Source organism: Mus caroli, unplaced genomic scaffold (assembly GCF_978045245.1).
Source record: "Mus caroli unplaced genomic scaffold, Mus_caroli_1 scaffold_15, whole genome shotgun sequence".
Lineage (NCBI taxonomy): Eukaryota > Metazoa > Chordata > Mammalia > Rodentia > Muridae > Mus > Mus caroli.
Genome location: NW_028227270.1, coordinates 27,604,464 through 27,615,758, shown reverse-complemented (window position 1 = coordinate 27,615,758; position 11,295 = coordinate 27,604,464). Strand labels below are relative to the sequence as shown.

General features: G+C 44.5%; 1 protein-coding gene across 1 annotated transcript in view; it reads left to right on the top strand.

Annotated features, from left to right (window-relative positions):
- Positions 1-6,298: 6,298 nt before the first annotated feature.
- The window catches only part of Arsb (arylsulfatase B), a 164,976-nt gene continuing 159,979 nt past the window's right edge, over positions 6,299-11,295 (top strand). Inside the window, exon 1 of the mRNA XM_021180617.3 lies at positions 6,299-6,750. Within this exon, the coding sequence (XP_021036276.1) occupies positions 6,361-6,750 (390 nt within the window). The 5' untranslated portion in view covers positions 6,299-6,360. The remainder of the gene's footprint in view (positions 6,751-11,295) is intronic.

Sequence of the window (11,295 nt, the reverse complement as noted above, 5' to 3'; positions counted from 1 at the left end):
GCAGTTCAGTTATCTCAATGAAGGAAGCTCTCCTACCAGTCTTATCTCCAAGCGGTGTAGCTTTTCTTCATACTTGCCAACCGTTGGTTGCACTTTCAGACAGAAGGTGTTAAGGCTGCTTGGCCTTTGTGACCAGTACTTATCGTACTTAAAGGTGTTGAAACAAACAACCGTTGGGGAGACGAATTGAAACACAAGGGTGTTTCTGAGCTTCTCTGAACTTCTTCTGAGCTTAGTTTGCTGGTCTGCAGCATAAGCTGAAAGCAGCATGAGATGATGGGTGTGAGTGGCTGTGTGTGATTCCTTAGTATAGGGTGAAGACCCATGTTCGTGGCATTTTGAAAATTGTGTCATTGCATATAATAATGTCACTAATAATAACATTAATAGGAACCTGACAAGAAGAAAGAGCTACTCAGATGAAGAGATTTTTCAAAATCGAAGGTACAGAAGGATACATGGTAAAAAATTAAGTATGGTCCTTTGCCTGATCAAACTGTCTCACTAGAGACAACCAGCCCCTCTCTCTCTCTCTCTCTCTCTCTCTCTCTCTCTCTCTCTCTCTCTCTCTCTCTCTCTCTCTTCCTCCCTCCCTCCCTCCCTCCCTCCCTCCCTCCCCACCTCTGTCTCACACACACACACACACACACACACACACACACACACTTTAAGAAAATAAAGGCAAGCTACCCATAATTTTCCCTAACTTCAAGAAAAGGTGATTGGACACTGCTCCACATTATCCTTCTAAATGATTAAAATTTCAGGCACATAACTAACTACAATTTGGAAGATCAAATGATACTGACAGCCCCATTTCAGTGGCAGTGGAGAAGATGAGATACTTAGGAATTAATTTAATAAGAAAGATAAAAGACTAGGAGGAAAATCTGAATGTACTCCTAAAGGTTACCAGGGTAGGCCTTGAATGGAGAGGCACCTCTTAGTCTCAGATATAACTGAGTATCACAGTTTCTACAAATTAACTTAGAAACTTAATTCAGTTCCAAGAGAGCACCAACAAACATTTTATGTACTTATTTTGAAACCGAGTCTTGCTATACTGGCCCTGAGCTGACCATCCATTTGCCTCAGCCTCCTGAAGACTGGGGTGTTCTACCATGCCCAGCTCCAAAACTCTTCCACTAGACTAGATACGTTGATATGAAAGATCACACAGGAACGCAACCCACAGGAATAGCTAGGAAAACACAAAAGGTGCAAAGCAGAAGGAGCTCACTGCCACTATCACAGCTTATTGAAAAGTGTGTGGTTGTCTCTGTAACAGAAACAGTACAAATCGTGCATAAAGAAGTCAGGTAGAATAGGACATTACATCTAGACATGGGCCCAAGTGTCTATGGAAAACAGTATGTGGTAATGGTGGTACCTACATCGTTAAGGCACAAATGGGCTTCTTTTATAGTGCTGAATAATAGTTTGTCATCTGGAAGTATCACCTTGCTTTTTGAGACAGGGTCTCATTTTATAGCCCAATTAGCTTGGCCCCAAACTCTTGTTCCTCCCACAAGGGCCTGTCAAGTGCTGAGAAGCAGTTTGTGCTATAGTCCTGGCTGTGGTTGACTTTAAATCACTAATTTTAGAGATCACAAATCTGAGTGATTTACACTTTAATCTCTGGGTTAGTTTTCTGCTCAATTCTGCCTAAGCCACTTTCTCCCTCCTAAACTGGGAATAAAGGAGTTTGAAATACAGATTAAGACAAAGTCTTTGTCAGAGACAAAGACTCCCATCTTCTTGGTTTGCTGGCTTTCCAAAACAATCTTTATTCTTGCTTCAATAATTTGTCCATGAATAGCTGGCTTTCTCAAATGGTGCAGTCAACCCCACGTGGTAATACTATGAACGTGTGTGCAGGGTCTTATGTGGACCTACATTTTAAACTCCCATGGAGTTGGCACTGTTGGCAAAAGTATGGTTAGTTTTGTGAGAATCAGTCAAGCTGCCTTCAGCATAGTACTTATTAGTTTGTGGCGATAATGAAACTGTTAAAACCCATGCACATATGGACGGGAAGGAGGACAGATCTGGTGCTATGGACAAGGAACCCATGGCTTCATATTGATACATGCAGACAAAGGATGTGGGTGTGTATAAGAAGACTTTATGTATGTGTTGGTTGTAGATCATGGCTCCCACTCTAAAGTGAATAGAAGCCCGTTTATTCAGAGCCAAGTAGGGATGGCTCATGGCTCAGGAACACAGATTCTACATGTACCACTCTAAAAGAGGTCCCAGGATGAAAGAAAACCATAAGCTAAGGCATTTGCCAATTATACCGGTGAGGACATCAGGTAGGTGGACTAGAGTCCAGCAGAGAAATCTCTTCTGTAGGTTTCACACAGAGTCTTGTAGCATCCTTTGCTTAGGTTAGGGTTATTGGAAGTTAGTGGTCTGCTAAGTTAGTAAGTTTTAGATGCAGAGGTTGGTAATATATGGTTATCATGGCAGCTGAAGGCAGCCCAAGGTGATTTTAGCTCTTGACTAGAAACAAGTTCAAACAAAGAAACAAGTAGAACCAACCACAAAGTTCTAATTCATTAGTTGCAAGAGTTTCAACAGGGATGTGTTTCTTCAGAGAACTTTAGTGAAGTGTGTATGTACATACATATGTCTAGTTGCTATTGACAATCTACTGAGAACCAAGAGGCAATGGCTACACAAGAGCAACAAGCACAGATCAGCACCAGTTTTGGTGTCTGAAGGCTATCTTCCACCCAGACTGGTCAGAATTCCTTAGAGAGTATCCAGTTCCAACGCAGAGGAGGGGAAACACACAATGGGCCTAGGAAACTCATTGTGCCAAAGGTAAAGAAATGATGGAATGAGAGATGAAAAAGGAACCAAGAGGACACAAGAACAAGACCACCGAAGCCAATCTGGGGAAAATTCAGGCATAGAAATAACTATGGGACTCCTGACTTATGTTCTGGGTCTTTGCCACATGCCTTCCTTGGAGAACAACATAGCTTCTCTAACAAGTCCCAACTTATTGGAGATGGGATGCAAAGACACAGGACCAGATGAAAAGATAACCACAAGCCTCCTCTCATGTGTGGTTATCTCTTACAGTTTCCCTCCACTCTAGCTCTCCCCTTCATCACTCCTCCTCTCTGGTCCTCCCCATCACTCCTCCTCTCTGGTCCCCCCAATCACTCCTCCTCTCTGGTCCCCCACCCCATCACTCCTCCTCTCTGGTCTCCCCATCACTCCTTTCCTCTTTATTTTCCTAATACATATGTTTTCACACTGTCTTTTAACTGTCTTACTTACTGAACATCTCCCTATAACCAAATAAAATGTTCCATGTAAGCCCTCCTAATGGCTCTCACCCATAATAACCTCCACAGCAACAGTGATGGGGTTCCAACAGGTACAACACAGCCAACTGACCAGTCAGATCAAGGAAGACCTGACTTTGCTACAACGAAGAATAATCACCCTACAAAACCAAAGAGATCCCTTGCCTGCAGGGGTCCTCCAAAACCACAGGTGACTAGACTTGGTGGCCACTGGAATGGGAGGCATGGGGGCCTTCCTAGGGGAATAACTGCTAAACAGTTATTAGAAAGAATCAACAACCGAGAAAGGGCAGACAATACCTTCTGGAAGTATACCTGACTGCTTGGGAGCTGTGGATTGACCCCTTGGCAGGCCCAGTCAGTACGATCATGTTAACCCTAAATCCTTATGATCATGTAACCCTAAATCCTTATGATTATGTAACCTTAAATCCTTATGATCATGTAACACTAAATCCTTATGATCATGTAACCCTAAATCTTTATGATCATGTTAACCCTACTCTTTGGTCCCTGCCTTTCAGCCATCTCACTAAGTCTTTCCAACAAAGACTTACAACTTTCACATCCTGGAAGGTCACTGAATTCTTCATAACAGACAACTACCAGGTCTTATCCCATCTGGAAGCTCCCTCAACCTGCCCCTGCCAATGTTGAGTTCAGCCGGAAGCAGCCTCCCTAAAACTATGATGTCTCCCTCTTTTTCTTTTTACCCTTCTAGGGTTGGGATATATTGGTGTCATGAGAAATTGGGTCAGGCTGTACAGGGCAATAGCCCCAAGCCATAAAGAGTGACTTAGCCCTACCTGACCATTCCAGAGCCACCGAGAGAAACAGTATGCCCAGATGCTGAAAACAACCCACTTGCTCCCAATCAAACTAAACAAATTAGCTATAACTTCCTGGTTGTACTGTGCATGTATGTGTGTGTACATGTGTGTCTCCTAGCCCTGGTAAATGCACTCAGTCTTCATCCCTTTGAAAAGTTAGGGCCTCTCCGTGTTCTAATAAAGCAGTGTCACTCAGCCTGTTCAAGTGTGTGTGTGTGTGTGTGTGTGTGTGTGTGTGTGTGTGTATGTGTATTGGGGGGTACAATTATGTTAAAGGATTATGGCATATTGATCAAAGCAAGAATCCAAGAGTTCACAATGAACTAAATACATAAGAAACTCAGAAACTCATAGAAAGGACACTAAAAGGTCACTATTGGTAGCCATCCTAATTATAATCTATTCACGCAAGAAATGAAAGCCAATAAGCAAAAGTTTGAGGACTACTTAGTAATTACAAGGGGGAGATGGTAACTCTGCAGTGGAGACCTGATGCCAGTAACACAGGGGTCCCACAAAAGAGCAAACCAACACTGTTCCTCTCTGTCTGAGGTGCCAGGAAGCACCCACATCACCTTCCTGTACTCTTGTACGAAGCTGTTGCCTGAGTTAAAGCCGAAGGAAACACCAAAGGAACACCAGTAGAGAGATTTTTAAAAGAACCACGCACAGTATGCATGCCGTAGGTTTTCAGTATACAGATGAAAATCAGACTCTCCCACCTGCACATTTCCAGGGCACCCCCAGCTGACATGCTCAGTTGAAATGCAGGGCATGGGGATTTTGGTGTGTCCTTAGTTCCAGGAGCAGTATTACTGGAGGCTGTTTGATGCTTATCAAGGGCAGGGAAAACCTAGGCCTTGGCCTGGGACTGTAATCCCAGTTCTGTCAGTGGGAGATGAAGAGGCAGGAGGACAGAGAGCTGGAGGAGGCTATCCTGGGGTACACAGTAAGCACCTGCTTAAAAACAAAAATGAGAGGACTATAGAAAACAATTATGGAGTAGAAGAATATGCAGAGACCACAGTGGGTATATCTGTCCCCTCCCACACTATCCCCATCACAAAAGCGAACAAACAACTCTTCTAAGATATTGTTTTTGGGTTTAAAAATGCCAAAATTTAAAACTTTCTGGCTATACGTTACTAAGGATAAATAGTAGTTATCTACTTCAAAGAAAACTCTTATGTATGTTAAGAGGGAAACAAATATTCAAGGATAATCTTTTTTAAAAAAAGGAAAATTTTAGCCAGGCGTGGTGGTGCACACCTTTAATCCCAGCACTTGGGAGACAGAGGCAGGCAGATTTCTGGGTTCAAGGCTAGCCTGGTCTACAAAGTGAGTTCCAGGACAGCCAGGGCTACACAGAGAAACCCTGTGTCGAAAAACCAAAAAAAAAAAAAAAAAAAAAAAAGGAATTTTTTTTTACTCTCACACAAATGCAGAAATGAATACATCATGTGATTTCATCTAATTTATTAACGAAGAAACCGATAAGAAATTAAAACTGGTTATAAGGAACAATACCACAAACACCCATCAGTGAACCGCATGGAAGTCAGTTGAGTACATCAGCAATAATTACTTTTCAAGGGTATCATTCATCCAGAGCTTCTAAAGCTGTAAAGTAACTCCCACGGACTCGGCCTCAGCCAGAGAGGGTGTGTCCTTCAGGCAGCGCAGATTTTCTCTCTCTCCACCTAACAGTTATCACTCATCTCTAGACATTGAGTAAGCAAGTAGACAGTCTTAGGTGGGCATACCCCGAATGTCTTGAAATGAAACTTCACCATTTCATTTCAGGTTCTGGGCAGACAGAATGAATGTGTTTGGTCCACTGATGATGGGAAGGAAGTGGCTTCATGGGTACACACTGCATAAAGGAATCTGAAACACCATCTGCACCACCTCTCTTCTCTCATCTGTAATGGTCCAAACCATTACATGGTTTCTTCTGGGGATAAAAGGAGCGCTAACTATAGTGCTTAGCTGTCAAGTTTGCGGCTAGATTTAATCAGATAAAGGTTGTGAAATAGCTTTGGAACTTGTGGCTCTCGAGTTCATGACTAAAATAAAGAACGGGCCTCTGGACCTTGGAAGGACCGGCTGAGTTCGCCCGCGCGCTCTGTGCGGCTCCTCCCCCGGCCCCCGCGGGAGGCGGAGGCCGTGGACGCCGGCCCTCCCCAGCCCGCGGCCCGCCCAGGTGGATGAAATCTTGCTGGGGAGCCCGGCCGCTCAGTTCCCGATTCTGTCGGGGGTGCCGGCAGCTCGGGCTCCGCAGGCTGCTAAGGATGGGCAAGCTTAGCCCGTGCACCGGCAGGAGCCGGCCTGGAGGTCCCGGGCCGCAGCTGCCACTCTTGCTGCTGTTGCAGCTGCTGCTGCTGTCGCCGGCCCCGGCCTCCGGAGCCACCCAGCCTCCCCATGTGGTCTTCGTGCTGGCAGACGACCTGGGCTGGAACGACTTGGGTTTCCACGGCTCGGTCATCCGCACGCCGCACTTGGATGCGCTGGCGGCCGGCGGCGTGGTCCTGGACAACTACTACGTGCAGCCGCTGTGCACGCCCTCGCGGAGCCAGCTGCTCACCGGGCGCTATCAGGTACTAGGCGGCCTCCAGCCCCGCGTGACCCCGCGAGCCCGCCAGCTCAGTCGGACTGCGCTCGACAACCCAGGCTTCCCCAGGCTGCTGCCTAGGGTCACTGCGCATGCCTGACTTCCTCCTGGTGGCCGAAGGCAGGAGTGGCTTTCGTTTTCTCTAGGTCGGAGCAGAGCGGGTTTCTGGGATCTCGAGGTGCTGTGTCTGTGAACCCCCAAAGAGAAGGATAGATGAGGTCCTGAGGAGGAAGGATGGAGAAGAAAAGGGAGGCCCAAGGAGCTCCAGAGGGCCATTAAAGTGAGAGGCTGCACTGGGACGGACCCTGGAGACTGACGTGGTGTGTCATAGATCAGGAGTGATCTACTTGAGCCAGGAGGATAGGAAGCCATGTAGATGGGAGTTTCAGAGATTAATTTAGAAACACTAAAAAGACTTGGGATTGTTGACAAGGGGAGCATCACCCGAAAAGCCTTCAGTGAATGAGCCTAAGGGTGGGGGTGGGGTATGTGAAAGATCTTAAGCTTTCTCTCAGCCCCTGTTGTACCTGGGAGTCAGCTACAGGTGAGATAAGGTGCACCCCAGGCTCCTATATCTTTCCTTTACTAAGTTACCCACTTGCCTATAACTATGCATATGTCAACAACGTGGAAATTCCAGCACCCACGCTCAGATCCTCCGCTGTGCACGACTAACAATGGAAGTCATTTCCAGGTTCTCCGTACCCCTACAATGAAAATAAGGGTGCTGATATTTCTTCTACCTTTGAGGGTCAATCCAGCCCACATGAGTCTCTTCACTGCCCCTTTAGAAAGTATGTCCCCCACAGAGTATGTGTATGTTAAATGACTGGGAACAGTAAGAACGTATTTTGTAGTGTTTTTACTGTATTGAAACGTTTTTAAAAACCACTCAATGAGGTAGTTATCTTGAACGCCCTTTACAGGCGAGGAGATAGCTTGCCTAAATTGGATGTCAGCGGGGGAGTCACACAGCTATAAATTGTAATCCTTAGTTTCCTGCACCTACTCGTCTCAGACCTATGAAATTAGGCTTCCCTCAATCCAAGTTTGATGGGTTTTTAAAATCCTGATGTGATTATGATCAAATTAAATTTAATAATTTTTAGTGATTGCTACTTGGTACTGATATTCTCTGTCTCTGTCCTTTCTTCCTTCTCTTCTCTTTCTTCCTTCCTTTCTCTCTCTCTCTCTCTCTCTCTCTCTCTCTCTCTCTCTCTCTTTCTTTCTTTCTATCTCTACACACACAGTCACAGTCTTCTGGCCTTTCTTCATGCGAAAGATTTAGACAACATGGTGTTAGTATGGCTCTCGATACAAGTCAGCCAAAGATGTCAGATAGCAGATAGCAAGGAAACATGCGTTAGCAGTAAACATGAGTGTGATGCACTCCACTGTGTAACGGGTTATAAGTGTCCTGTTTATTCAGCAAGCATTTTGAGCTTACTGCCCTCCTACATATGTGTCTACAGAACCTCTCAGATCAAAGCTCATGTTCTAAGAAAGGTTCCAGCAGTGATTCAAAGACTAAAGAAAGAAGGTAATATTTTTTTCCGAGGGACTCAGAAATATCTGTAGGCAGAGTTTACTGTGGAGCTAAAGCGTAGTCTGCTCTCCCACCAGCAATGAGGGCGTCCCAGGGAATCCAGCAGGCTGCTATGTTTAATCAGCTAATCCCCAGGCCAGAGCGAGTATCTCCCAGCACACAGTAGGAGTCTCCCAGAACACTGCTCCTCAGAAGTAGGGTAATGTGGTTCTGCATTTGCTCTGAAGATCAAGAACTGAACTCATGTTGCAAAATAATGGAGGGTCTGTTTATTTATGCAACATCCTCCTAACAGACATGGAGAGAAAAACAATTCCTGCACGTCATGCCTCACTTACAGGATTGATTGCTTTAACCCCTAATGTGCTACATCCGCCAAATGCTTGAAAATACCTGAGTATTGGAAGTGAACCTGTGGTTAATAATTAAAGGAAAAAGAGAAGTTGTGTACTTCAAAGCCATCTGAGGCATCTCAGAGGAGCTGACTCAAACGCAATCTGTTGCGGCCGTCACGAGATCCTATTAAAGATTACTCTGGTTAGTGTTATACTTTTACTGGAGTCTAACAACGATCGCTGCTTTCAAATACCACACGTTGGTACATTCTCAGTACCTTTCTCATGTGCTTCAAAAGCTAATTAAAACAGAATGGTTTTTATACTTAAGTAATTTAAAACTGACGGCAGTCTCATGTTTAAAATCATTGTAAGAGCTGAAAGGAAATATTTGGGCTGGGCAGTGGTAGCAGAAGCAGGAGTATCTGTGAGTTCAAGGTCAGCCTGCTCTACCGAGTTCCAAGACAACCAAGGCCACACACAGAGACACCCTGGCTTGAAAAGCCAAATACACCATATACCGTGTCTTCCAAATAATGAATTATTTTCTCACATAGCAACCTCTTTATGTTTCTTGGAGTCATAGTGATTTGGTAGTGGAGATAGTTCTGAAATATCCAAATATTTTTTCTTTGTAATATCAGTGTTGTTCTTTGAAACTGACTTCTAGTGCTTTTTTAAAAAAGAATTATTTATTTTTTGTATATGAGTACACTGTAGCTGTCTTCAAACACTAGAAGAAGGCATTGGACCCAATTACAGATGGTTGTGAGCCACCATGTGGTTGTTGGGATTTGAACTCAGGACCTCCAGAAGAGCAGTCAGTTCTCTTAACCACTGAGCCATCTCTCCAGCCCCTGACTTCTAGTTCTTCTGTCATGATGTTATATTTATACTAAAGAGCAGTGGTTTTACGGTTTTAAAAGCTATGTTATTAGCACTGCTTTATAACTGGGATGTGTGTGTAAGCTGAGGCTGGAAGAAGGTAGATAAGTTGGGAGGAAAGGACTTGGGTGGCAAAACCCTTGCCTTACCAGCATGAGGACTTGACTTCAGATCTCTAGAAACCACAGAAAACATCAGGCTGGTGCCACATGTCTAATCACAGTACTGGCAAAATAGGAGGTGGGTCCTTGAAGGTCATCGGCCAGCTAGACTGCTCTCTCTCTCTCTCTCTATATATATATATATATATATATGGTAGAGTTCAGACCAATGGGAGAGCCTGTCTTAAAACAAACAACTGAAAGGTGCCCGAGGGATGACACCTTAGGTTGTCCTCTGGCCTCCACAATGGGTGCTGTGCATGTACATACCTTCACCCACATTTACACACACAGCCACATTTACCATTCACACAGAAGAAATGTACCCAAGGCCACAGAGCTAAGAAGTGATGGATTGCTTATGAACCAGGCAATGTGCTCAGAATCAGTATTTATAGCAACTATATCTTGTTTCCTCCTTAGAAGTGTTAAAAACAGCAGCAATGCACCTTCATACTTAATAATATCCTTATTATGTTTAACATTTAAGCTACTCTTAAATATCTCTATCTAAAAGTGAATCAAAAATTGCCCGTGATAAGTGCAAAATGGGAAATGAATCTTATTTCTGAATCATACACTACAAGAAAATGAACATTTTGTTAGCTATTTCAAAATTAGTTACTTATAAGAACTAGTCGAGAGTCCTGTCTGTGACCTTGGCAATTGTGACGGTTGGTTCTAATTGTCAACTTGACAGTCTCTTGGGAAGCCAGTCTCAGTGAGAGATGCCTATATTAGGTTGTGGGCAGTTGTCCTGACTGTTCACAGCAGCCACTGCACTGGCCACATTCCCTGAGTCTGGATCCTGGGCTGGGGAGATAGAGAAACTGAGCTGGCTTGGAAGCATGTGTTCATCTCTTTCAAGCGTTCGATTGTGAGTGTGATGTGTGAGTGTGATTGGTTATCTTAAGTGCCTGCCTTGACTTCCCTCTCCAGATGGACTGTAACTTGGAATTTCAACCTAAAATAGCCCTTCTCCTCCAAGTTACGTCTTTAAGTCAGAGCATTTGTCATCACAGCAATAGAATTAAAACTAGGATGTCAGTCACACTAATGTTTAGAGAACCCCTGTCAAAGTAACTTTTATTTGCCCGAGGTAGCTGTTGTCTCCGAAGCTTACTGCCTCAGTGAACCTAGACGCAGTTCTGGAAGCTTCTAGCCTCTGTAAATCCTACCTGGGTCTAGAATGTTTTCAGCCTCTCAGAGTTACTGCTGAAAAAGCAAGCTCACCCTTTCTTCTTCTTTCTAAATCCTGGATGCCCGATTCAACTCGGCTGTTCTGGTTCCAAACTCCTCTTCACACACAACCTGGCCTCTGGCTTCCCTCAGCTTCTCTTGAATTGCTCTGCTTGACCTCAAACTAACCCAGGCAATCTGTTCTAATCTTCTGGCTCCTTCTCATTCTCTGGCTCATTCTGTCTTTACCTGTCTCTAGCTTGTCCTTTCTTCAACTTGTCTCTCTATAACTGTCCCTGTAAAACTGCCTCCTTTTTCTGTGCCACTCTCTCTGTCTCTGTCTCTGTCTCTGTCTCTGTTTCTCTCTCTCTCTCTCTCTCTCTCTCTCTCTCTCTGTTTCTATCTCTGTCTCTGTTTCTCTCTCT